The sequence below is a fragment of the Trichomonas vaginalis genome, chromosome IV (assembly GCF_026262505.1).
Source record: "Trichomonas vaginalis G3 chromosome IV, whole genome shotgun sequence".
NCBI classification, from domain to species: domain Eukaryota; phylum Parabasalia; order Trichomonadida; family Trichomonadidae; genus Trichomonas; species Trichomonas vaginalis.
This window is the reverse complement of record NC_067206.1, coordinates 623,465-650,142: the sequence shown is the minus strand read 5'-3', so window position 1 is coordinate 650,142 and position 26,678 is coordinate 623,465. Positions and strand designations below refer to the sequence as shown.

Sequence of the window (26,678 nt, the reverse complement as noted above, 5' to 3'; positions counted from 1 at the left end):
TTTCATTAGATGTAAATCAGACATGAATGAGAACAGTCATGATATCATTAAGGGTACCATTTATTTACACCAAAAATAATGTTTATGTTAGCATGTTAGATCTAACACGTTTTCTAACCTCTTTTTCACCCTCATGAATTTTTGACATTTCCTTATGAAAGAAAAATAACGCTAATTTTTTTCTAAGAAAAATTTTTATCTTGTATGTAAAGATATGATTTCAACAATCGGCACAACAACAATTCAAACTACAGCACCAAACTCGTTAGTCATGAATCCAACATCTATGTTAGTAGAGATGAAAAGCTTCATTCCTTCTTCATATACTTTCGAAACAAAAATCCAGAAGATAAAGCAAGAACTTTTAACAAGTAATTTAGACTGTAGTGCGAAAGATGAAACAAATGAACAGTATCTTTATGAAATGCAGGACATTATTGACCATTTACCCAAATTGCCTGAAATCCAACAACAAAAACTAACTATTCCTGAATTCGACGAAATTGAAGTCAAAACAACTGACTCAGTAGAAATAAAGAAGTTCATACGTAAAGTAAATTATGAATTCCTTGGTTTTCATTGCAACCATAAAGTTATGGACAAAGATTGCGACATGGTTTATAAGAATGTTTCTGACATATATAAATCTGAAGAATTTAAGACCTACGATAACTTTGTTTCATTAGTTGCTGAATGTGTTTGGGAAATAAGAGATAAAGATAGAAGAGGCAAAGTATGGAACGAACAACTAAGACCCGCTATGTTTGAGATGAAGAGAGCAATTGACGCCTTAGTTGTTTTAGCAGGTCAAATTTCAATGTATAACGCAAAAATGAACCCGCAATGTTCAAAATGTAAGGCAGCGATGAGGAAATATAACTACTCCGTCAAAGAGATAGAAAGAATGAGAAACGACTATGCAGATTTAAAGAAAGATATGTCAAACATTCAGTTTGAAACAGTTGGAAAGATAGACAATGACACCAAAGTGGTTAGAATAGGTGATTTAAACGTAAGATACTCAAAGAAATACAACAAATATTCTTTGTCAGACATTTTTCTCCATTTGAAAAGAAAACAAACCACTGGGTTAAAATTGCTTCTACTCAGAAAATTTTGACAAGAAATCCTGAGCTTATGATATCGGTAAAATTCTATGGAACTACAGCATATCTTATAGACAAAAGTCTTATACCAATAGTTTTGTTATGGTTAGACCCAGTTGTTGGATATAACTTCATAACATATGGTTCATTCAATACGGAACGTTGCAGTGAAGGCTTACTTTACATCGTTCAGAAACCGAAGGACTTCAATACAAAAAGATATAAGGTAGGAAGAACATATAATATAACTCAAAGATATGACAGTACAGTCAATAGAGTCAAGGTTGTGTTCGTTAATGATATGAGAGCTGCTGAAACAGAACTGCTTGAAGTTTTTGAGAAAATGTATGGTGCTCCCACGAAAGGTAAAGAAACGTTTGAAGTAGATGAGATAGATAAAGCTATAAAATTATTTGACGAAGTTGCTGAAAAATACATGTAAAGCGTTTATTTTTGGTCTTTTGTGAAAGTCAGAAAATAACGCTAATTTTTTATAAAATATTTTTTTTATCTTGTATGTAAAGACAGATATGTCAACATTAGAGAACACAACAACTGCTATCGTTCATGAAGCCATAAATGAAGAATACGAATACATACAGTATAACAAACAGTTACGTCTCATTCGTTCAGTCAAAGATGATATGTATCAAATGCAAAGTATAATGAACGCTCTTCGTTCTACAAAGCAAGCATATCATTGGTTTGAAAACCAACAGGCAAAAGAACTTTTAGAAGAATTTCCTCATATGATTGCTTCCCTCGGAAAACCGAGGGAAGAGATTCCGTACGAAAATCGCAAGAATTTGGCACCTGGTTTGAAAGGTTATTATGTTCATAGACTTTTAGTAAATGCTGTAGCAATGTGGGCTTCACCTCGTTATGCTTGTTATATTTTCATGATGTTAGATGAACTATATAAAGCAGAACGTGGAGAGATGGAAAAGAAACTTCAAGCAAAAGATGAAGTCATTGAATCCAAAGACAAAAGCATACAGAAAAGAATACCGCGTTCAGTACCAAAAGGAAAGGAAAAGAGTTATAAGTATATGATATATACTGAAGAGTTGGAGAAAGAAGAAGACAGAGATATGGTTATGTTGCATTTAGTCAGAAGAAACAACAAAAGCTTTTATGACCTTGCTAAGATTTACAAATCTGACAGAAACTGGTTCTATCGTGAAAACTTACCGATTTCAATGACACCGAATGAGCAAATAAAGGAAATTGTCAAAAGTACTCTTCCTCAAACACACTATGACATCAAAGGTTGCACAATTCTTACCTTCAAAGAAGACTTACCATTACTGAAGGAAAAAATAACAGAATATTTCGATAACTTCAAAGAGGAAGAATGAAGTCACGACAACATTAACGAAGAAGTCACGACAACATTAACGAAGAAGTCACGACAACATTAACGAAGAGAGAATGAGGTGAAAAAACAGGTGAAATCTCACCTCTTCACCAAAAATATATTTTTGCTTAAATGACGTCAGGGTCAATTTCTTCAACCATTTCACTTCCTTCGTCAATGTCAATAGAAGCTTCTTCAACCTTTGGTAAGAACTTTTGTATAACATCTTTGTTCGTTATTGTCTTCAGAGATGAAGGATAATATTTCACATTTATTTCACCCTTCTTATATTCTTTCTGTTCGGAAAGATTTAAAGCAATACTGAAGAAGTCAACGTTAGAGTTCTTTATGACAGTATAGTGTGTATCTTTGACATTCACGAAGAAACTCTTTTGTTTCAAAACTACTGCTAACTCTTGTGAAGTATAACGTTTGCGGTCAATGACGATAGCTAATGGTCTGACATACTGACCAAACTTAGATTCTTTCACAAACTTCTTGTTAAAGATAACATTAACGTTTGAAGCACCATTGAACTCATTCTTGATGGCAGTAGCGAGAGCATTGTATGAAAAGAACTTGCAATCTTGCATGTGTTTCATTAAAATAAAAAGTTCGAAATATTTTAAAACTAGCCTTAAAAAATCTAAGCTAATTTTTTTCTAAGAATTTTTTTTATTTCCTACTAAAGATGTATCGGAAGTTGTCTAAGTTAGAACACTCGGAAATAAAACAACTTCTTACAGAAGCTAATATAGATGTTGCAAAGCATTACACAACAAACAAAAAGGCACTCGCTGACATCCTCAATGACTATAATGGTGCAATAAGTTATGATAGAATTCATGAGTTCATAAAGCCGCAACGCGGCGAGGACGAAGTCCATGCAAGAGCATTTCCTTTAAATGACGTTGCTATTGACTTATATCATAGACGTTCAGTACCTCATGAAGTAAGAAGAGAAATGTTTGACATAACAAATGCAAACGTTGGTGAAACAAGAAGAAGAGACGACACACTGAAACAACAGAGAAGAGAGATGTTTAAAAGTGCTATAGAACAAGTTCGCAAAGCTAACGATGTCATTCGTTCCATTGACGACAAACCAAAAGAAGGTGAGAGATGGTTAAAGAAAGATGAAGAGAATAGGAAGAGAAATGTGAAGTCAGGCAATAGACTCATTGACTTTAACATCGAAGCTTTAGATGAACCAAACAGAGACTACTTACACAAACATTTCGGTAAGGTTTTCATGAGACTCTTAGAGAAAATTAAAATAAACTCGCAACAAAGATGGATGGTATGTTATAAACTTGGTGGAAAGTATGAATGTTCTACGTTAAACCTCAATAATATTGGAACATTACTACATCAGCTCTTGAAGGAGAACTTTATATCAGAGATAGAAGCAAATGCTGCAGGTATTGTTGAAATGCACTATGACTTCTTCTTGACAAACATAAAGAATCTTACCGAAATAAAGATGTATGATTTAACAGAATATGAAGGCTTAACGATGTCAGATGTAAAGAAAGGCAAACCAAAAAAGAGACCATATAGAGATGAAAGCACACTGACAAATGACCAGAAAGCCATTTTGGAAGCTCTTAAGCAAACAGGAAACCCAGCACTTATAGAAAGCTTTTGGAAAGATAATGGTGAAAAGAAGTTTTATAAGAAGAGAAGCGGTCAGTTATGGAAGTATCTTTGCACATTACCTATAAATCTTGAACGCTACCAAATCTTCAATGAACTGAACAAAAGAACTGCAATACTTATGACAGAGGACAATTGTTTCGTTTATGCTTGCATTCAGGCTGGAGTAAATGAAGAAACTATTGACCACATGAGAGAAGTCATTCGTGTTAGAGACTTTCCTCAAAGTAAAGTACAAGAAATTTCTGACGCAACAGGTATAGCATTTAATGTTACCATTGGTTATTTCAATGACTCAAGACATAATGAAATAAAGAGATATATACCAAAAGAATGCGAAACTGTTAGAACTATTGACTTACTTCTTGTTGAAGACCACTACATGCTAAATGAAAGACTTCCAATGACAACATATTTCATTCGAAACTATATAGAAATCTTGAAGGAGTGTGGTGGAATGAACATTGAAAAAGATGAAAATATATACAAAGAGAGAAGATAAATATGTAGTTCGTTATGATAGAACAACACCGCTATGGGATGTTATGAAAACATTGTGGGAGTGCAAATATTTCGAACCTATTTCTTATGGAGAACTTTTCACATATACGACTGACTTATATAAACAGAACCTTGCACCATTTAAAGATTTGACATATGCTCCAAAGTATTGTGTACAACTGAAGAAGAAAGCAGAGTCAAAAGAAGTAAATAAAGCTAAATGTAAATTCATACCTGAGCACGTTTTCTTTGCTGACTTTGAGTGTAGTACGGATGGCTTTCATAAAGCTTTTAACATCTGTTATGACAGTGAAGATGGTTCAGTTAGTGAAAGTATTTGGGGTCAAAACTGTGCAACAGAATTTTTGGAAAGACTTCCTGACAAGAGTTTAATATATTTCCATAACCTCAGTTATGACATAAACTTCATCTTAAGACACATGACAGAAGTGAAAGGAACTCCCATCATTAAAGGTTCACGAACAATGCAAATAACTGGTTTATATAAAGGACGGGCAATTATTATAAAAGACTCTTACAGTGTTATAAATAAGAAGCTTAAACTATTTCCTGCTATGTTTAACTTACAAACAGGACCGAAAGAAGTATTTCCATATAACTACTACAGCAGTGTTTTGTTAGCAAATGACAACAGAACTGGTGTCATTTCTGAAGCATGTAAGTTTATCCGGGATGCAGATACATTTATGAAAAACATAGATTCCATCAAAGGTTGCAGAATAGATGAGCCACTTCGACTTAGAAAAATATAGCACGTTTTACTGCAAACAAGATGTAAGAATTTTAAGAGAAGGTTTTGTAAAGTTCCGCAATGACTTATTGAAAGAGTTTGATTTAAACGTTTATGACTACGTTAGTATTTGTTCATTGCTAACAAATTGTTTGAGAACAGAGTATACTTCCCGAATGGAAATCTTTATGACCTCTCAAATAAACCAAGAGAATTTATTTCGAGATGCATTCAAGGTGGAAGATGTATGTTGTCAGATAACATGAAACAAAAGAGCAAAAAGAAACTCATTGCTGACTTCGACACTGTTTCATTATATCCTTCAGCTATAGCAAGACTTTATACTTTAGAAGGTATTCCAAAAGTATTGAAGGAAGAAATGTTAAGCACAGAGTATCTCATGAGACATTTATTCGATGACGACCAAAAGGAACCCATTGGTGAAAAGTTTATGTCTGGCTTCTTTGTTCTCATTAAGATAACAGAGATTGGTATACCCAGACACTTTCATTTAATAGTTTGCGACCCTGAACTAAATCCAGAACTTAACGTTCCAAGAAGTTCAAACACTTGCTGTCTCATGTATGTTGACCATATAACATTACAAGACCTCATAAAATATCAAGGTGTCAAATGTGAAGTGTTGCAAGGATACTATTACGATGGAAACAGAGATATGAGAATAAGAGATGAAGTAAAGAAGTTGTTTGAGTTAAGGTTAAAGTATAAGAAAGAAGAAAACCCCTTACAAGAAATTATAAAACTCATTCTGAACAGCATTTATGGCAAAACTATTCTATCTCCTATTGAGTCAAAAATAACCATAGTAGATGACAAAGATGCTATAAGATATGCTATAAGAAATTACAACCATATAGTGAAGTTCGAAGGTTTGGATGGTTCAGATAAAACTATTTTCAAGCTAACGAAAAGCATTTGCAGACACTTTAACTTCTGTCCACTTGGTGTTAATATTCTGTCTATGTCAAAACGTATTATGAATGAAGTATTCTGTACTGCAGAGGACATGGGTCTTCAAATCTTTTACCAGGATACCGACAGTATGCACTTATATAATGAAGACATCCCAAAGCTTGCAGCAGAGTTTAAGAAGAGATATGGTCGCGAACTTATAGGAAAGAACCTTGGTCAATTTCATAGCGACTTTGCAGAAATAACACCTGGAAAACAAAGTTTAGCTTATAAAAGTATTTTCTGTGGAAAGAAGACCTACATAGACTTACTCACTAACGATTTAAATGAAGTTGCATTTCACTGCAGAATGAAAGGCGTGAAGCAAGATGTTATTGCTTTAACCGCTAATGAAATGTTTCCTGAAGCTATACAATGCTATTACAATGAAGATAAGAACATTCACATACCTGTTGGAACATATGACAAAGACTCTGAGTTCAGTTTAATGAACTTTACAAAGCACTTTATGATGGTCAAGAGATTGCATTCGACTTATGTAAGTCATGTCAACCTTGCTTTGCTGAAAAGTTCAACTTTTCAATAACGACTAAAACAAGCTTTATTCGTAAGTTGAAGTTCTGAGGTCATTTATTTTTGTCAGCAATGAGGTCATTCGTGATAAAAATAAAGCTAGCGTAGATTTTACAATACTGCGATGGTAGAGTTTAAGAGTTGTGCTTCAATGTAGAGACAGTCCTTCCATCTGGAGGCAAGAACACTGGACATTTATGGTCATGAGTGGAGTACATGTCTATCCAAAACTCACGATTGAAGCCAGTTAATTTATAGTATTTAGGGTTAGGAAGTGGTGAAGTTCTTGTATGACCAATGAACTCATTTTCAACGCCTTTGGCTATATTAGAGTAAAGTATTGCTTGCTTTCTATCCCAAATGCCAGGTGTTTACAATCTTTGAAAATTCATTTTCCTCGGAAGCATTGCATCATAATTGAAAACATTCTTAAAATCATCACTTGGTTCGGAGATTTGAAATCTTATACGTAATGGATTTTCTTTCTTTTAGCGACTTCATTGAATGGTGAGAATACAATGAATTGACAGTCATGAGTTCCATCTTCATTTTCATTAAATTCATAATGAAAGTCTATAAGTTGTGGCTGACTACCTCTTCTTTCAGTTGTGCAAGAAACTCACGTAAAGGCTGTAAAGTTTGTACTTCAATATTGAACTTTTTCTCGAACATCTCATTAAATGAAATCATACATTGCAACAATGTTGTATCGTCTTTAAAGTATTTGTATATGTGAATGTTTTGGGCGCTTAAAGACTGTTCGTCATTTTCTATCTCGACTTGAAGTATAAAGTCAACCTTTCTGAAAGCACGTGTTATATACATAGATGTTATGCCAATGTACTTCTCTTCATTTATGTTCACAATCCAGTCTGTTGGAAACTTAAACGTTACTCTGTTCCCCTTTATTTTGACGTCAGGGTTTTCACTACTGAACGCAACAGTTAAAGGTATTTGTCTATACATTTAATTCGGATAAAAATAAACCATTTACTCTTTCTTTGCTTCAGCTTCTTTAGCTTTTGCTTCTTCTCTAGCTTTTTTCGCCAGCAAACGTGGGTTTCTTCTGTCTTCCAGCAGCTAATGCAGCTAGTTGTTTTTCACTAAGTTTTCTCTTTGGTCTCTCTGGCTTTTGTTCTTGTTTTTGTTCCTTCAGTTCGGATAAAATTTGCTCGCGAATTTCTTTCTTCAATGCTTCAACATCTATGACACCTTGGGTCTTGTCCGTAGGGCTTGTCTGAGTCATTTGACTGCAGATAAAAAACTAAATTAAAACTTTAACCGATGTAAAATGAGCTTGTCAAAATCAGAGCGAGAGTCTATTATATTAAATGACGCAAGAGGAATACAACATCCTTTCTATTACGTAAGTCAGAGTAAAGATGGTAAAATATACGTAAGAAAAAGAAAGGTACCATTAGCGAATGCAGAGAGCGACAACATTAAGGTGCATGGCAAGGGTGAAGTCCACGAAGCCCATATAAAACCTTCTGTTCAAACTGAAAAGTCAATAGAACCAGAAGAAAAGAAGCCAGATGTACTTTCAATAACGAACCAAGAGCTTATTGCAAAGTTCGTGAATTTCATTGAAAAACAAACCGAGTCAAAGAACCCTGACCCGCCAGTGAAAGAAGTTGAGACAAAAGAGAATGTACAGTTCATTGAAAATGTCAAGAAACAACTTCCACCACGAATACCAAGAAGAAGAGTGAGAATAATGAAGTAAATAGATATTTTTATCTGAAGTAAATACATGCAGAACGAACAGCTAAACGAATTTACTCCAGCAGAGCATATTCATCAGATTCGCTCATATTTCGATATCATAGACAATGCAGTTCAAATTGGTGACACTAATAGAAAATATTCTGACGCAAAGATTCCATCACAACCTGGAACTGCTAAAGATAACACATGGGTAACATTCAATTCTCTCACCTCCTGGTGAAAATATGTTGGACCTTTACAATACATTCATTACGTATAAAATGGAAGGTCAATTTATTGCAGATAAAGAAATTGGTTCAGGTTCCAATAAAACAAACCCACCAGGATTTTGGATTGGTTTCGATGACGCTTTCTATGCAGTTGCTGGATATCAAATCCTTGCAAATGGTCGTATCGTATATTCTCAAGACAACGCAAGAGAAGAAGCATATATAACTTCAAACTCACAAACTACCGAACAAATAAAGAAAGTAGATGTTTTCTCAAAGACTCGACATGAAGATGTATGGAGTCATTCGGAACATGCAGAACAGGACAAATTGTTAGTGGTCCAATTACAGCAGGAAAATCATTTGATTTTAAGCTTCGTTTAAGAATTCCTGTTAGAAGATTCCTTCCATTAGAAGCTATTCGATTTATTCCAGCTTTTGCAGGAAACATTCAGCTTAAAGTAAAGTTCAGTAGCGACGCCTTACAATGCACATCTATATCTGTAAATGATATCATTGCTTTCAATCCAACTCTTAAAGTTGCATTTGCTTCAGATTCAAATCCACCGACAAATAAATTTGTTCCATGGAATGAACCATTCACTATGATAACGAAGGCAATAGAAGCTAGTGGAACAGTTACTATTACAACTGTAACCCAGCAACTATTTCGAACAAAGATGGATTTTAATGAATGTTTCATTCATCCAAAGTCATTCTCTTTAGACCCTAACATTTATACAGAACTTGTAGAACATTATACAAACGAGGCTTTATGTTTTCCTGTTAAAGTTATGGATTGGATTCCTATGGATGGTTCATTCTCAAAGAATACAGATAGTTCAAGTGCAACATTTACAGCAGCTTATACGCCTATTAATGTTAAAAGTATTTGGGCACTATTTAGAAAGAAAGACAACTATTATGTTAATTTTGAGAACCCTAAGTTTAAATATCTTCAGCTTTCCATGGAGCTTATGGAAATATGCCTGCAGAACCTGAAAAATCATATGGACCTGTATTTTATGAAATGGTTGCGAACGCCTGCAATACAAACAATGATATGATAGGATTTAATGAAGATGTTATGAGGTCATTGGTGGATGATGGTAGTGTGGAACATAAATGGGATAGCTATGACAACACACATTTCTTATGTGGTTTTCCAACAGAAGTGGACTTTTGCTTCCAGCAAGGTCAAACATCTACTGCTCCAATAACATACAAATTGTCTGTTAAAGGACCTATTGAACTAGCAACTGAAAATGTACCAAAGCCACTTATTGGATTTATGAGGGATTGTTGCTTTGCCATTCAGGTGCGTGCTAATGGAATCCCAATAATAAGATTAGATGACTATAACTTAGCTACGGACGATAGTGAGGAATAAAGGATGAACGTTTATTTTTAAAGCTTATAAATGAGTTCTTCATCAAGCTCTCGTGAACCTTCACCATCTATGAAACAAACTTTACCAAACGATTATGGAGCACCTATTGAATATTTCTTACGAGCTGCACAATGGCAAAGAGCAGTCTCACCAAGGTTAGGTGTTCCACCAGCTCCTGTCAAAAATAGCATTTGGTCAAGTCCTTATATAAAATATGGTCTCCCACTAGGTTTGCTAGCTACAGCAGGAGCAGTAATGATGTTGAAAAGAAATAAAGCAAATGTTATAAATAATACTGAAGTAGCTGAAGTTAAACAAACTCCGACACCTTCACAAGCAAAACCTTCAATGACTCCTGAACCTATGGAAGTACAAACTCCTGTTCAAAAGTCAACTCCTAAACCGACTCCAACATTTAAACCAGAACCTACTCCTCAAATAAATCGTAAAACTCCTGCGTTTCCTTACTGAAAAAATAATGTTAGTTTTATTTTATTTGAACATTTTATTTAGAGTAAAATGACGACTAAAGTCACTGAAGCAATGAAACAAAAATTTTTGGTAGAATACATTAAATCAGGAACTATTCCAGAAGGTTTTTACGTTCATACTATGAAGGATGGTAGAGTTCAGTTTAGAAAGATAAAGCAACCATTAGATAGAGAAGGAATTTTGAGAAAGATTAAACTTCATGAGGACAACATTGCTGAACTTAAGAAGAAGTTAGAAGAGTTGGAGAAAGGAAGAGAGTTATAAAGTAATGAATTCACAAGGTTAGAAAACGTGTTAGAAAACGTGTTAGATCTAACATTCTAACATAAACATTATTTTTTCACCTCTGACAACGTTTATTTTTATTTTATTTTTAAGTTTATTTTTATATAAAACAGAACAAAAGCAACTCATACAAATCAAAACATATAACAAACATACATTTAAACATTTATTCTTCCTTCCTGAGCATAACATGTTCTTTCAAATACATCCGAGACCAGTTGACTTTTCATTGACTGTGTATAAAGATAGAAATAGTTATATCATTAAACCATACGATGACGAAGGTAAGTTATGTAAATTGTACGTTAAGAAGTTAGAGAAAGTTTATGGCTTCAAGTATGACTACAATAGGGTTAACACTGATGATGAAGATATTGAGGAAAATTTATGAGAACATTAGTGAAGTCGTTAGTGAGAACGATAGTGAGAACGTTTATTTTTTACATTAGTGAGTTCGTTTGTGAAAACGTTAGTGAAAACGTTAGTGAAGTGAAGTGGTTGGCGGCTTTGTAAATATTTAAGGTTAAGTTAGTGTTGTCGTTTGTGTTGTAAAATACACGTTAACGGTTTTGTAAAGTGTCAAATTCACAAGTATTGGGTAAAGTGGAACGCAGTGCCACAGTACCCAAGACTTGTATACTAACTGCAAGAGATGTAACATCATCCGCTGAGAAACGGGTATTGATTGCATGAAGGCGTTTAGAAAACTTTTTTAAAGCATCTGTAGATTGTTGAAACATTTCCGGAATGATCCCACTATCAAATGGGATATTAAGATCTTTGAAACACCTTAATTGTGCGTAAACACGGTTTTGATTTGATTCAAAATATCTTGTTAAATAAGATCTAGAAAAATATGATGTAATTTGTTGTGATTTGTTTGGAAAAGGGGCAGAATGATTGTGGGTGTTAATACATTTTCGTATGTGGTACTTGTCATCGGGAAGTGTATCAACAAGGAAGCGACATGGACAATTCGGCCACTTACAATTAAATTGGATTTGATTTCTTTCTTTCCTAGTTTTATATGAATAACTACAACCTGCTTGGATTTCTTGTTGCACTCCATACTTAAGCAACTCGATATATGTGAGTTCGTGATCTTGGATCTGCATTAAAATGAAATGATTTGAAAGAATAAAGAATTTTGAATATATTGGTCTTATTTTGATAAGCTTGGTCGTGTTTTGAATAGCTTGGCCATCTAATTCAATTATGATCTTTGAAAATTAGGTGAAATAAAACTAAACATAAATGTAAAACTAGGGATATGAAATTTTGGTTGTACACCACTTGTATGTGCCGGATACCATTGTGTCAAATTTTTTCTGAAATTAACTTTAAAAGTACTAAGTAAGATCATGAGATATAGCAATATATGTTTAAACCAACTTATATTTTGGTTGTACACCACTTGTATGTGCCGGATACCATTGTGTCAAATTTTTTTCTGAAATTAACTTTAAAAGTACTAAGTAAGATCATGAGATATAGCAATATATGTTTAAACCAACTTATATTTTGGTTGTACACCACTTGTATGTGCCGGATACCATTGTGTCAAATTTTTTCTGAAATTAACTTTAAAAGTACTAAGTAAGATCATGAGATATAGCAATATATGTTTAAACCAACTTATATTTTGGTTGTACACCACTTGTATGTGCCGGATACCATTGTGTCAAATTTTTTTCTGAAATTAAACTTTAAAAGTACTAAGTAAGATCATTTATTTTTGCATAATATAATGCCAATATGGTTTCTTTTGATTTTATTTCATTTATAAGCAAATCAGATTTACCCAAAAACTCCACTCCATAAGCGTTCATTTGCTAAATTAAAAAGTGACAATGGGCTAGTCTGTCCCTTTCTCATTTATAATCAAATTAAGTAAATTTGCAACTGACTTTTTAGTGTATTTTTTTTGAATGCTTTCAGAATTATATTTGCTACTAAACAGAATTGTTGTTAACTTTATTATACGATTTTAAAGTTTTAATGATATACTTTTCTGATAATTACAAAACGATATGAACTTTTTCTGATAATACGATTAATTTTTTTAAAAAAATAGTTTTGGGATTCGGTTGTATTACTTCTCAATAACAAAGCAATTCACAAAGATTTTTTGAATCTAGAATGGCTGTTTATCCATTTTAGACTGCTCACAATATGGTTTTTCTGCATACTTGCCGAAATCAGAGATCTAAAATCAAACAATCTCGATAACAAATACCTCAATCCCACTTTACTGGTCAAAATTCTTGAAGTCTTATTTTACTGCACTAATTAATCATAATTTACCTTTAACTAAAAAAATATTACATAAATCTAACAAAAAAACCTTTAGCAATAAAAATACATTTGCTCAAGCCTATCGGCAACTCAAATCTAAAAAACTTTTTATAACATTCTTATTACAATTTTTATTTTATTCTTATATTTATATTTTTTATTGTTGTAAACAGAAATTCATCAAAAGTGACACCTCAGAAAAGCTAAAATATTGAATTTTTGGAACTTTTGATAGAGCACGTTTTTAAATATTAATTAAAGTAAATGTATATTTTGTAAAGATTCTTTTTAATAAAAAAGTAAAATTTTGAAGAAGAACACAAAATCTTCTGAAAAATAATATCACATAAACTCATATTATTTTCTAATATATAACTATTTTATATAAAAATCAAATTCAATGATCTTAAAAGCGAAGGATAAACCTCAAAATTTACGAATATAATGAGTGGGAATATAATGCTTATCTATCATAAAACCATATGAAATATTCCCACTCATTATATTCGTAAATTTTGAGGTTTATCCTTCGCTTTAAGATCATTGAATTTGATTTTTATATAAAATAGTTATATATTAGAAAAATAATATGAGTTTATGTGATATTATTTTCAGAAGATTTCATTCTATATGCCTATGAAAAGTACTCTCAAAACCAACTTTTTCCTAATTATAATTAAATCTAGAATATTGTATTATGCTTAGTATTATTTCATTTTTCTCATTCAATTTAGAATTTACAAATGTCAAAAAATTGAGAGCTGTCACTTTTGATGAATTTCTGTTTATTACAATCTATCATAAAACCATATGAAATATCAATTTTTGCTTTACGCCTAATTTTTGACGACAATTAGCAAAAAATGTTAAATGTTAACACTCAGTCCATTTGAATATGAAAAATAAAATTGACTTTGATTAAATGTTTTTATTTATCATGCAATTCTTCTTGCGACCAAAGATTTGACTAAAATTTCAAAAAATAAGATAGCTTAAAAAATAATATACGGTAGTGTTTACTAATAGATGAATAGTATATAAATTCTATTAAAATGAATTTGATCCAAAAAAATATAAAACCAAAAATAATTGTTATAATTTAAATGAAGAAGTAATTTAAAACGATTTTATTTATGATCAAATTTTATATATTTTTTTGGATCAAATCCATTTTAATAGAATTTATATACTATTCATCTATTAGTAAACACTACCGTATATTATTTTTTAAGCTATCTTATTTTTTGAACTTTTATTCAAATCTTTGGTCGCAAGAAGAATTGCATGATAAATAAAAACATTTAATCAAAGTCAATTTTATTTTTCATATTCAAATGGACTGAGTGTTAACATTTAACATTTTTTGCTAATTGTCGTCAAAAATTAGGCGTAAAGCAAAAATTGATATTTCATATGGTTTTATGATAGATAAGCATTATATTCCCACTCATTATATTCGTAAATTTTGAGGTTTATCCTTCGCTTTTAAGATCATTGAATTTGATTTTTATATAAAATAGTTATATATTAGAAAATAATATGAGTTTATGTGATATTATTTTTCAGAAGATTTCATTCTATATGCCTATGAAAAGTACTCTCAAAACTAACTTTTTCCTAATTATAATTAAATCTAGAATATTGTATTATGCTTAGTATTATTTCATTTTTCTCATTCAATTTAGAATTTACAAATGTCAAAAAATTGAGAGCTGTCACTTTTGATCAATTTCTGTTTATTACAAATGATCTTTAGATTGAACCAATAACGCGATTTTCCATATAAATCGCGATTTTTTTGAAAAATCGCGACCACAATAAAATCGCAATTCATTAAAAACGCGATTTTAAAAAAGTCGCGATTTTTCTAAAAAATCGCGATTTATATATTTAAATCGTGATTAAAAAAAGTGGTTGCGGTTTATTTTCCCTAATAAATGAATTCAGATCGACTTTCCACACTATTTGAAGTACTAAATAGACAAGATGGGAGAGGAATAGAAGAGGTTTCAGAGGAATTGATCAATGCAACACAAAGTACTGATATAATTCAGCCAATTTTGGAGATTTTGAATAGTAATAATGAGAATTTATACATACAATGCTGCATTTTCCTAGAAAAGACAATCAAGAACAATATAAATGCAATAAATAACCAATCAAAACAAGAAATTGTGAAATCAATACTAGAAATTTTTCCAAAATTTGATATACAGATATCAAATTTACTATTAATGTCACTTGATGCACTTACAATGGCTGAAAATATGGACGAAATGATATTGCAAGCAGCCGTTCAGCTATATCAAGCATCAGATTATTTTCATTCGATTTTACTATCGATATTGCCTAATTCTAGTATTTCAGAGAACATGGAGTTGATGTATAATCTCATAAATTCCTCTTTATCTCAAGAAAATACTGAAATTTATTCATATACATTGAGATTATCATTTTTAATCGTTTCAGAAGCCCGAAATGACGAAACAAAGACAGATTATTATAATGGAATACTCAGAATATTAACAGATTTCTTTCTTTCGCATATAAATGACACAGAAATTTTAAATTTATTTGATAAACTAGAACAAACAGCTCATCATCGCGGATTTGACTTCATTTACCCATCAGATGTCTTCGATGCTTTACTGCAGCAAATACAAAACCCACAAAACAATTTACAACTCTATCATCATCTTCAAATTTTTTCTTTAATTTTAAAAAGTGACAATTTACCAAAAATTTCTGAAGAAAATTTTCCAATTATAGGGAATATGATTATTGAATGCACACCAGTCTTAGCAAACCCAGAATCACCCAAAATACAAGACCAATACTTTGAAGCTGCAGAATTTGCTTTTGAAACGGTTTTGTCACGTTTTAAATTTGAAGATGCGAAAAATTATGTTTTTTCTGACATCCAAGAATTATTAAGTGGAGAAGTTGATGAAACAAAGTGTATTTTAGTCATGATGATTTTGACTGCTGGTTTCGATTACAATAATTTCTTTTTTGACGGTTTATATGACGATTTATTCAATTTTTTGAATGAGTTTTTATCGTCTGATTCAATTTTACTGATTAACTATGTTATATCATTTTTATGGAATTTATTTGGTGGGAAAGCGAAAATTGACCAGAATTCATATGATTTTAGGTTTTTAATGGAAAAACTTTTTGAAGTTTACGAAAAAACAGAAAATAATGATTCAATTTTCTTGTTGCCTTTGATTGTTTCATCACGAGAAATGAGTGATGATCTTATGAGTGATTTCTTTGAATTCATTTTACCACTTTTAGATTCACAAGACATTTCTATAACAATTGTTGGTTTCAACACTATTGCCGCAATATTGAAAAAATTGACATTTAAATTGGAAGAGAATCTAATTGATGATTTGTTCCAAATAATACTGAAAAAGATACAGCATGATAACGAGATAAATGATATATCTCCTTCTATGCTAAATTTTATCTCCACACTTTTGAAAATGTCACCAGAAAAAATTATGAATTTTATTGATATTTTGTCACTTTTTGTAAATGAAATGATGAAAAGTGACGATGAAGAATATTATTATACTGCATGTAGTTTTATTAGATCTGTAAGCGAGAGTGAATACGGAAATGAATTTATTAATTCCCTTTTTTCGGAAATTTTTCCGATTATTTTCAATTCAATTGATTATGATAATATTTCTTACTCAGTCTTCTCAGGAGCGACATCAGAAAACAAACTGGCAAAAGTGATTGTCCCTTCCTTTAAAGTTTTGTCTGTTTTCTTGAGAAACAAAGAAGAAATTTTCCAAGAAAAAGAAATTCTTGACAGAATAACAAAAATTTGCGTAACTGAATTGAAAGCTTGTTTATATATTGATTTGACGCAAGTATGTCTCAATCTTTTAGTTGATATTTCGATCAGTACTGAAGATAACCAATATTCTGATATAATTTGTGAAGCTTTAGTCAATATAATTGATAATATTAATGTTTTAAGTGATTTTATAAGGTATTTAAACCATTTTGGTGATCTTTTCGTTCAAAAAAGCAACGAAATTATTTCTTCTATTTTTTCTTTCGTTAATAAGCAGCGAAATGAATATACAAACGAATGGAACTTAGATGAAAACCTTATATTATATCATATTCACTTGTTCAAATTGATTTTGAACGAAGAATTGGCAAAAGATGTTTGGGCAATTGAAAGAGAGAATATTTTGAAATATTCATTTGATTCTAATTATCTTATGTTTTCTTCTCGGTTAATTAAGTTGCTTTTCCCTGTAATTCAAGAAATTGATTACGAAAATATTGTTAATTGTTGTATGAATGATATCAATGCATCATTTGAATTCATATGGTTCTCTTTGAAGAATGAAAATATAGGAAATATGTTCATTTCTTCAATTTTTAACAAATTTGAAGAATATGACGACAAATATAAGGATATATCAATGCTATTAATATCTCTTGCATACTCGAAATATAATTATGGCATTGGTAATGAATTTATATCGAAATTTTTTGAGAATTTTAATATTATTAATCATATAGACAAAATAAGAAAGGTTTGCTCAGTCCTATACTACTTTATCAAAAATCAAGAGAAAATACCTTTATTCCATGTTAATGTATGTAGATTTATTGCTAATTTAGTGACATTACCTGAAAATATCATATCTAACATGCGTTTTCAGAGAGAGAAAATGAAAGAATTGATAGGTTTCATATTTATCGAATTTTCCAATAAATCCATTACCAAAAATGATATTTTTGGAGAAGATTCAAACAGATTCAGAATATTCTTGTATATTGTCCAGAAATATTTTGGTAACTTATAGATTTTTTGTAATAAATAAATATTATTATTTGCTTGAAGCTATATTAATAATCCATTGCAATTTTTTGAAAAATTATAATCAAAAATTTGTGATTTTGGCTTAATTTCAGAATTTTTCGCTTTGATGTGTTATTGCCTATTGTTTGTGAAGATAAACAATGATGATATCCACTTCATGAACCCAAAAAGTGATAAAAATAATGAGTTTTCTTTTCTTATTTTTTGGAATGATATCATCAGAAATTCAACATGTTCAAGTTGATGAAATTCCAAAAGGAACACTTGGATTGTATACAACCCTTGGATTTTTTGTTGCTTGGTTAATTATTTTCGTGATTACAATCAAAATCGAATGGTTTAGCAATAAACCTAGACCACTTGCAAGTCAGCAAGAGACAGACTTACATGATTCACTTGTTCAATAAGCTAATTCAGTCTTTTCAAATGGAAATTTTATTTCTTCACATTATATTTGTTTGATAAGGAGAATAAAGCCTCTAATTACGTAATCCTACCGTTTTTCAAGATAATTTTTCAATAATTCAAAATATTTGAAAAATATACGAATTTTTTAACAAACACACAATAAAAAGAATTATTTAGTAATCATCTCTTTCAGAGACATCCTCAATTTCCTTGAGATCAGAGAATTTAGATGAATCATCGTCTTCAGCGAGTTCTACGCCACTTTGAGAGGTATCATGAGTATGAGATGACTCAGGAATAGAAAGTTCGACATAGTAATCTACGCCTGGCTGTATTCCGCTTGGTCCTGTGAACAAAGCGTACTCTGCAGTGCCAGAAGTAGCAGTTTGGAGTTCGGAAACAGTAGTATATTCATCAGTGTACGATTTGGAAGCTGTTTGTGGCTCTGATTTCTGTTCTGTAATTGTATTAGTATTAATTGGAAGAATTTCGATATCTTCTTCAACAAAGTTAGGATTGTTTGGATCTGTTGGAGGAAGAGGTTTAATAGATCCTGTATATGATTCTCTGTCGCTTCTCTGCCTTGAAGCGGAAGATTTGATTGATCTTAAATCTGAATATTTTCTAGACGAAGTAGATAAGTTCTCTGCCTTAGAACTACTTTGATGTGACTTGATTGATCTTTCTGCTGTTGGTTTAGCAGAAATTGAACTATTATCAGTTTTCGAGGAATTGGATTTAGAAGAACTAGATTTAACTGATCCTTGTGGTGCATTATTAATAGATGCACTGGATTTAGAGGTCTTCTTTGATCCATTTTCAGATTGATTTAGAGATTCTGACTCATTTTGAACTTTTTCTTCTTTAACAGATGATTTTTCTGGATTTTGATTGTCCTTGTTTTGAATTTCCATCGAATCTGATCCTGTTTGATAAATTTCAATTAATTGATCTTCATTTTCGATACTTTCAATGATGTACTTATCTTTAGGAAGGTCTGGAGGTGGTGTTGTATCTGTATTTGAATCTAATTCATCATTAAACGTATTAACAATAGAAGAAAGAGATTCGGACTCATCTTGAGGTCTGTTATCGAATTTAAATGTTTTACGGCTGAATTTCTTCTCCTTCTGGAAGAAAGGCTCGAATTCAATAACTTCTAAGTCATCTTTTGCGCTAAATTGATTTAATTTTGCAGGTTGTTCCTTTTTTAGCCATTCTGCATTTGGTTTCTTCTGTTCTGGCTTAGGATACAGGTATGACAAATCTCTATCTTCGGCCAAACCGAATGTATCAAAATCTCTTGGAACGTATTTTTGAACTTCTGCCTCTGAATCTTCTTCTTCGCCGGTACGAGATTCATGTGCTAATGCAGTACCTACAAAACTTGTAAAGGATTGAGTTGTTCGTGGAACAGCTGTTTTTTCAACCTCAGTTTCCATTGTTTGTTCTGCTCCTGTTTCTATTGTAGATTCTGTGTAAGTCGTAGAGTCAAATGGTCCTTTTCCAACAAATCTCGAATTATAGCGTATCAATGCTGGTTCGTAAGTGTTTTCATCTATTTCTGTGAAATTTCCGTCTTCGTCGATTTCTTCGAAGTGTTTCTTCTTTCCAACGGTATTTACTTTCTTTCTACGTCGTGTTAATCGAACATTACTTTGTTTTTCAGGTAATTGATTTTGAGTATTCAAATTTAATGTGGTAAGATCATTTGTTGTTGCTGGAACCAATGTTTGTGATGTCAATGTGTTTGTGGTTTGATTCGTTGTTGTTGAATTATTTGAATCTTTTGTTGATGAATGCTGATGATTGTGAGGAATTTCATTGCCATTACTATCATATTTCCTTCTTTGAACACGTACACGTACTTTTACTTTGCCGTCGTGTGAGTGTTCGTTATTCATGAGTTAAAAAGTTTTTTTGCGTTTAGAAAATTTTTGTAAACTCGAAAACGCAATTTTGGCACTTTTTTCAAATATAATGACAAAAAAACCATTAAAAGGTAGCAAGAAAACTCCTGAACCTGAAAACTCAGATGAAACCGAACTCGATAGTGATATATTCGATATCCCTTGCGCGTTTGACACGGAGAAATACTTTACAATTCCAGATCCAGATAATATAATACGAACAAATATGGTATATGCTGATCAGAATGAAGAAATAAGAATGAAAAATGCTTTCTTGGTTTTATATGCTACTTTATTAAACAAATTAAGGAAAAATAACAAAGAGGATGATAGATCTCGTCAAGCTGTTGGAAATTTGATTGCTACAGCTTTTATTCAAGGTGTATTTGATGAAAACGAAATTTTAAAAAGATTTGACAAAACTTTTACACTTGATCCTTCTCAATAAGGTCAATTCACATGATTTCGATTACGAATCGAAGCATACTAAGCCCAAAATACTAGGTTAATGATTCAATTTGCGAAACATCATGTGTTCAAAAGATTTAATATTGTTTTCTCTAATTTCACCTCTCATCTCTATTGTTACTCTCGTATTTTTAGTAAATTTTAGTTGTTTATATGTTATATTTGGAGTATTCACTGATGGTAAATTTTATATTTCTTGTCATGTTGCCTATATTTTTCCATTTCGATCAAACAGGGTTATGTACTAGCTGATTTCAATACTTGGCATCAAAATTTTTCGTGGAAATATTTTTGACTGCAAAAAAAAAACCAACCTCAGCTTGGAAAAAAAATTGGATGAAAATTTTTTGATCAAATGGAACTTAAAATTCAATTGTTATCTATGCAACAAATGTAGAATCGAACTCTCAGTCAAGATTAATTTTTGGGGGCAAAATCCGATTATTTTGGATTCAAAACAGAATTGAATACTGTCTAACCAAAATTTTCGTACTTTTGAATGGTTTTTAAACGTTCAGTTCATTTTTCTTAATGCAAATCTTCGTCAAGACACTCACAGGCAAGCACATCACACTCGAGGTTGAGCCAACAGACCGTATCGAGGACGTTAAGGCCAAGATCCAGGATAAGGAAGGTATCCCACCAGATCAGCAGCGTCTCATCTTCGCTGGTAAGCAGCTCGAAGATGGTAACACACTCCAGGACTACTCCATCCAGAAGGATTTCACCCTTCACCTCGTTCTTCGTCTTCGTGGTGGTATGCAGATCTTCGTCAAGACCCTTACAGGCAAGCACATCACACTTGAAGTCGAGCCAACAGACCGTATCGAGGACGTTAAGGCCAAGATCCAGGACAAGGAAGGTATCCCACCAGATCAGCAGCGTCTCATCTTCGCTGGTAAGCAGCTCGAAGATGGCAACACACTTCAGGACTACTCCATCCAGAAGGATTCCACCCTTCACCTCGTTCTCCGCCTTCGTGGTGGCTTTTAAATAAATAATTCCTTGAATTATTAATAATTATTCTATTTTTTTTTTCTTTATACCATTGATCTTTTCTTGGGATTGTTGAATTAGACGAGTGGATTGATGTCCTAACTAAAATGCTATCTATTCTTTTAATTAAATTTTTTCGAAATAATTATCTTCTGATATGAAGTATATTTCAACTGATATTAATGAAAAAAAACTAAAATAGCATATATTTTATGATTTAATTTTTCCAAAAAAATCTTGAATTTTAAAAAATGAGGGAAAACTCTTAAATTCTTTCAAAACTAATTTTAATTTTAGAATTTTTTTGGAAATTAGTTCCTTTGATTTTCCATTTTAGCTACTATTATTTTAGTTGGTGATCAGAATTATTTGTTGAGAGTGGCTTTTTGGATCAAATTATCTATTGAATCATTCGATAAGAGGCCCCATCTCGTTTTTAAGAATAATTCCGTACATTCCATATGTAGTATGGTGATTTATACAGTTAGTAGCCCGAAAAATTTTGAACACGAAATAAGTGGTCGGATAACGATCTAGAGTGATGTCAACTGTCGACGAGATTAAGGCACTTGGTAACAAGGCTTTCGCTGAAAAGAACTATCCACGTGCTATTGAGCTTTATACAGATGCTATCGATATGGACCCAACAAATTATACCCTCTATTCCAACAGATCTGGTTCATATTGCGCTTCCCAGAAGTACCAGCAGGCTGCTGCTGATGCCAGAAAGGTTATCGAAATCAAGCCAGACTGGCCACGTGGTCACACACGCCTTGGTGCAGCTCTTCAAGGACTTAAGGATTGGGCTGGTGCTCGTGATGCCTTCAAGAAGGCTCTTGAGCTTGACCCAGGAAATGTTGGTGCTCAGGAAGACCTTGCTACATGCGAAAACATGCTTAAGCAAGAAGAAGCTGCCGGAAATGAGTTCTTATCAAGCCTTTCAAACATGTTCAGACCAGAGAACATTGAGAGTCTCAAGTACAATCCAAAGACCGCTGCTTTCTTCAGTGATCCAAACTTTGTCAAGATAATGGACGCCATCAAGGCCGATCCAAAGAGCTTGCAGAACTACATGGGCGATCAGCGCGTTAGTGTTTGCATGCAGGTCCTCCTTGAGCCATTCCTCAAGCAGTTCCAAGGAAATCAAAATGCTGGCGGCGCTGCACCAAAGGATGAAGATGACGAAGAGGAGCCAGTCAAGCCAGCACCAAAACCAGCTCCAAAGGCCGAAGAACCAAAGGCTGAGCAGGAGAAGAAGGTCAATCAAGAAGCCGAAGCCGAGAAGGACGAAGGCAACAAGCTCTTCAAGGAGGGCAACATTGAAGGCGCCATCGAGCACTACAACAAGGCCATAGAGATCGATCCAACAAATGTTACTTTCTACAACAACAAGGCAACAGCTCTCACCAAGCTTAAGAAGTACCAGGAGGCTGTCGATGTCGCAACACAAGGTATCGAAACAGGCCGCCAACACCACGCAGATTACGAATCAATCGCTAAAGCCTACACAAAGATTGCTACAGCTGAAGCAGCTCGTAACAACCTCGAAGCCGCCATCGCAGCTCTTAACTCTTCCCTCCTCGAGAAGAAGGATCCAACAGTTAAGCGCGAATTGACTCGCCTCGAGCAGTTAAAGGCCAAGCGCGATGCTGCTGCTTACGAGAACCCAGAGATTGCCGAGCAGGAGAAGGAAGCCGGCAACAAATGCTTCAGAGAGGGTAATATTCCACAAGCCATTCAGCATTACAACGAAGCCATCAAACGTGCACCACGCGATGCCAGATTATACTCAAACAGAGCAGGCGCATACTCAAAACTCGGTGAAATGCCAATGGCCATCAAGGATTGCGACAAAGCCATCGAACTCGATCCGAAATTCGTCAAAGCATACACAAGGAAGGGCTACTGCCACATCCAGATGAAGGAGTACCACAAGGCTCTCGATGACTACAACGAGGCTTTGAGAATCGATCCAAACTGCGCAGAAGCCATCGGAGGAATCCAGTCAGTCAACGCCGCAATCGCTAAGAACTCTTACTCTGCTCCAGATGAGGAACAGATCCGCCACGCCATGGCTGACCCAGAGATCCAGAGAATCATGCAGGACCCAACAATCAACAACGTTCTCAGACAGATGCAGGAGAACCCAATGGCTGCTCAGAAGTACTTAGGAGATCCACACATCAGAGACGCTCTCATGAAACTCCGTGCTGCAGGCATTCTCCATTAATTTTTTATAATAGGTAAAAAAATTACAAAAAAATATTTGAATTTGTTTTTTTTAACATTCACATCTTGGAGATTGTTTGAATGGATTGTTTAGCACATAGAGATTGGAATCATCTACAGTTCATTTTGCTTGTCTATTTCTTCTCATACATTGGATGCTAACTTAATGAAATATTTTTGAGTTTTTCAAAATCGCTGGAAAATTTAATTGATGTAATCAAAGGGAACGGAAAGTTTCATTTTATTAAAGTTCAATAACAACAATTGAGAAACAATAATAATAGGAATAACAATGCTGAAAAACCTGAAGGAATCCTTGATAACGCAGCAAAATATGAATCATGTAAAAACATGAGAATTGGATATAGGTTATGAGAGCAAAAAATATTTGAGGAATTCTAAATAGAATTTTTTAACAAACAAAACATATTAATTTAATATACGTAATAGTATTATTTTTGATCTTTCGAGTGTGATCTATGCCTGTGATGCTTTTGGACAGTTTCCACTATGTGAGTGGTTGTTTTAGTTATTTCTCTTCCATCACCAGGTTTCTTTGAAGATTCAACAGTTTTCTCTTCCGTTTTTTCTGATTTTTCTCTGTTGATGTATTTTTCTAGTTGTAAAACTCTGTTTCTCAATTTTTTGTTTTCTGATTTATAGAAACAAATTTGTTCAGCAACTTTAGCATCTTTCTTTTCTTTCTCAACCAATTCTTCTTGAATAGAAGCAAGTTCTCTTCTAACAGCTAAAATTTCGCCATTTTCTGTCATTTGTCTTTGAAGTTTCGCTGATAAATCAGTTTCTCTCTGAGCAGCATCCTTCAATCGTTGGAAGAGTTCATCAACTTTCTTTGTGAGTTCTGCATTTTGAGATTCTAAGTCTGTTTTCTTCGAAAGTTTTTCTTCACATTTTTTAAGATCAGTTAACAAAGAATCTCTTTCAAATCTGATTTCAATCAATTCAGATTGTAATTTCTGGTATGGAATATTCTCAAGTTTAGATTTCAGAAGATTATTTTCAGTTCTTAATGCATCTATAACTTTTTGAAGTGATTCAACAGTAGAATCTGAGGATTTTAGACGATTATCAACATCTGTGTATCTTGTAAGATCATTTTGAAGCTTATCAGCTTTGATTTTCATTTCTTCATACTGCTGTTTCATATTTTTGTATTTATCAGCTTTTAATTGGAGTCTAGCGTTTTCTTTTGTAACTGAATCGACAGAATTTTGTAGACTTTGAATAGCAGCGTTAATCTCTGTTGACCCTTTTGCATCTTTTATCTGAAGTTCCTGAGTTAATTGATTATTTTGACTTTCAAGCTCTTTAAGCTTCTCTTTTGTTGAAGAAAGTTTACTACGAAGTAGATTTATTGTTTCTTCGGCTTGCTGATCCATAAGTGTTTCCTTATTCTTCTCAGATTCGATTATATAACTTTTTAACGATTGCAATTTTGCTTTTTGCTTCTGTAATATTTGAACAAGGCGTATATTGTCAGAATTCAATTCAGAGCATCTTTTTTCGAATATATCTTTCTGGTCTTTGATTTCCGTTAATTGTTGATTTAACTTATCGAATTTACCTTTTTGCAGTTTATTTTGTTCTGCTGATATTCGAATGTTTTGGGTTCCTATTAAATATGGGACAGGCATCGTTTGAGAGAGTTGAAAACCGGAACTCCAAGAGAAAGGTTTCATAGCAACAAAGCGATAGATCAATAACACTATGAAAATCTCTTTCTAGGATAATAGTTAACTTGAGATGGTGGAACTGAGGCAGATGGTCCCCAAAGGCAAAAAAGGACATTGGAAATTTAGGTCAAATGAACTTAGAAGTGTTACGGATTAATGCAAAGATGATAAGACTTTCGTTTCAAGCAGAGGGCAATGAGGAAAGGAGGATTTAGAAATGATTAGACGTTTGACTAGTTCAGTGAAGTAAGTATGGGAGCTTTGTCCACGGGCTTATATTTATGAATAATATAAATCCAATGATTTCTATATTTTACTCAGTATGAAATGTAGGTGATGGCGTCAGTAATATATCGCCAACGAGTTTGGCTGCCATTGAAGGAAATGTTCCGATGGTATATTGTGTAGGTGAGGTTGTTTATGATTCGAGGACAGATTGCCAAGATTATGTCAGAAATTGTTCATGGAATTACGAAATTACACTGTGTTCTTATGGAAACGTTATACGTTGAGTTTGGAGAAAGGTTATTCAGAACCAACAGTAGGATATTGCCTTTGCGAACACAGGTTTCATATTGATTTTTCTATTGACATCATTCTACCGTGAAAAAATCATTGAAATAACACCTTCTGCCAAGTTGTTTTACAGAAGTTGCAATGATTTTTCTATGTCGATACCAATATGCTCCAGAAGTTTTCCATGGGATATAAGATATAATTAACTTCTGACTTAGTTTCATCCAGTAAGGGCAAACTATGAATGTTTGTTTGAGAAACTCGTATCAGAACGCAAGCTAGGAGAAAAGAAAAAGTATGCAACTATGAGAAAATCGAGACTT

General features: G+C 32.9%; 10 protein-coding genes and 4 pseudogenes across 14 annotated transcripts, besides 11 other annotated features; 11 read left to right on the top strand and 3 right to left on the bottom strand.

The window, feature by feature from the left end:
* Positions 1-11,626: part of a mobile genetic element that runs on past the window's edge.
* TVAGG3_0003800 lies at positions 215-1,291 on the top strand (annotated as a pseudogene). The gene has a single exon. A coding segment is annotated over exon 1 (1,077 nt).
* TVAGG3_0003790 (KilA, N-terminal/APSES-type HTH, DNA-binding family) lies at positions 1,637-2,464 on the top strand (the record flags this gene model as incomplete). The annotated part of the gene is made up of 1 exon (XM_051219719.1): positions 1,637-2,464. The coding sequence occupies one exon, from the start codon at positions 1,637-1,639 to the stop codon at positions 2,462-2,464; it is 828 nt and encodes a 275-aa protein (XP_051104705.1).
* On the bottom strand, positions 2,592-3,065 carry TVAGG3_0003780 (uncharacterized protein; the record flags this gene model as incomplete). The annotated part of the gene is made up of 1 exon (XM_051219718.1): positions 2,592-3,065. The coding sequence occupies one exon, from the start codon at positions 3,063-3,065 to the stop codon at positions 2,592-2,594; it is 474 nt and encodes a 157-aa protein (XP_051104704.1).
* Positions 3,560-4,587, top strand: TVAGG3_0003770 (annotated as a pseudogene). The gene has a single exon. A coding segment is annotated over exon 1 (1,028 nt).
* On the top strand, positions 8,169-8,603 carry TVAGG3_0003760 (uncharacterized protein; the record flags this gene model as incomplete). The annotated part of the gene is made up of 1 exon (XM_051219717.1): positions 8,169-8,603. The coding sequence occupies one exon, from the start codon at positions 8,169-8,171 to the stop codon at positions 8,601-8,603; it is 435 nt and encodes a 144-aa protein (XP_051104703.1).
* Positions 10,235-10,415, top strand: TVAGG3_0003750 (annotated as a pseudogene). Its single transcript has one exon. A coding segment is annotated over exon 1 (181 nt).
* TVAGG3_0003740 lies at positions 10,512-10,672 on the top strand (annotated as a pseudogene). Its single transcript has one exon. A coding segment is annotated over exon 1 (161 nt).
* TVAGG3_0003730 (uncharacterized protein) lies at positions 10,724-10,960 on the top strand (the record flags this gene model as incomplete). Its single annotated transcript, XM_051219716.1, has 1 exon — positions 10,724-10,960. One exon carries the CDS (start codon positions 10,724-10,726, stop codon positions 10,958-10,960), a length of 237 nt encoding a protein of 78 aa, XP_051104702.1.
* Positions 11,044-11,626: a terminal%2Cinverted (terminal inverted repeat of Maverick-1C transposon ID:TVAGG3_0003720).
* Positions 11,623-12,854: a mobile genetic element.
* Positions 12,817-12,854: a terminal%2Cinverted (terminal inverted repeat of MuDR-5_TvMULE4 transposon ID:TVAGG3_0003710).
* Positions 12,855-13,437: 583 nt separating this feature from the next.
* Positions 13,438-13,475: a mobile genetic element.
* Positions 13,438-13,475: a terminal%2Cinverted (terminal inverted repeat of Banshee-A3 transposon ID:TVAGG3_0003700).
* Positions 13,476-14,030: 555 nt separating this feature from the next.
* Positions 14,031-14,067: a mobile genetic element.
* Positions 14,031-14,067: a terminal%2Cinverted (terminal inverted repeat of Banshee-A3 transposon ID:TVAGG3_0003690).
* Positions 14,068-14,981: 914 nt separating this feature from the next.
* Positions 14,982-15,018: a mobile genetic element.
* Positions 14,982-15,018: a terminal%2Cinverted (terminal inverted repeat of Banshee-A3 transposon ID:TVAGG3_0003680).
* A 194-nt stretch (positions 15,019-15,212) lies between these two features.
* TVAGG3_0003670 (armadillo (ARM) repeat-containing protein family) lies at positions 15,213-18,156 on the top strand (the record flags this gene model as incomplete). Its single annotated transcript, XM_001318778.1, has 1 exon — positions 15,214-18,117. One exon carries the CDS (start codon positions 15,214-15,216, stop codon positions 18,115-18,117), a length of 2,904 nt encoding a protein of 967 aa, XP_001318813.1.
* A 505-nt stretch (positions 18,157-18,661) lies between these two features.
* Positions 18,662-20,477, bottom strand: TVAGG3_0003660 (uncharacterized protein; the record flags this gene model as incomplete). Its single annotated transcript, XM_001318777.1, has 1 exon — positions 18,716-20,446. The coding sequence occupies one exon, from the start codon at positions 20,444-20,446 to the stop codon at positions 18,716-18,718; it is 1,731 nt and encodes a 576-aa protein (XP_001318812.1).
* A 45-nt stretch (positions 20,478-20,522) lies between these two features.
* Positions 20,523-21,292, top strand: TVAGG3_0003650 (uncharacterized protein; the record flags this gene model as incomplete). Its single annotated transcript, XM_001318776.1, has 1 exon — positions 20,523-20,900. The coding sequence occupies one exon, from the start codon at positions 20,523-20,525 to the stop codon at positions 20,898-20,900; it is 378 nt and encodes a 125-aa protein (XP_001318811.1).
* A 119-nt stretch (positions 21,293-21,411) lies between these two features.
* Positions 21,412-22,025, top strand: TVAGG3_0003640 (cellular macromolecule catabolic process; the record flags this gene model as incomplete). Its single annotated transcript, XM_001318775.2, has 1 exon — positions 21,452-21,913. The coding sequence occupies one exon, from the start codon at positions 21,452-21,454 to the stop codon at positions 21,911-21,913; it is 462 nt and encodes a 153-aa protein (XP_001318810.2).
* Positions 22,026-22,439: 414 nt separating this feature from the next.
* Positions 22,440-24,183, top strand: TVAGG3_0003630 (positive regulation of catalytic activity protein; the record flags this gene model as incomplete). The annotated part of the gene is made up of 1 exon (XM_001318774.2): positions 22,458-24,146. The coding sequence occupies one exon, from the start codon at positions 22,458-22,460 to the stop codon at positions 24,144-24,146; it is 1,689 nt and encodes a 562-aa protein (XP_001318809.1).
* A 358-nt stretch (positions 24,184-24,541) lies between these two features.
* TVAGG3_0003620 (uncharacterized protein) lies at positions 24,542-25,780 on the bottom strand (the record flags this gene model as incomplete). Its single annotated transcript, XM_001318773.2, has 1 exon — positions 24,598-25,599. The coding sequence occupies one exon, from the start codon at positions 25,597-25,599 to the stop codon at positions 24,598-24,600; it is 1,002 nt and encodes a 333-aa protein (XP_001318808.2).
* A 508-nt stretch (positions 25,781-26,288) lies between these two features.
* Positions 26,289-26,678: part of a mobile genetic element that runs on past the window's edge.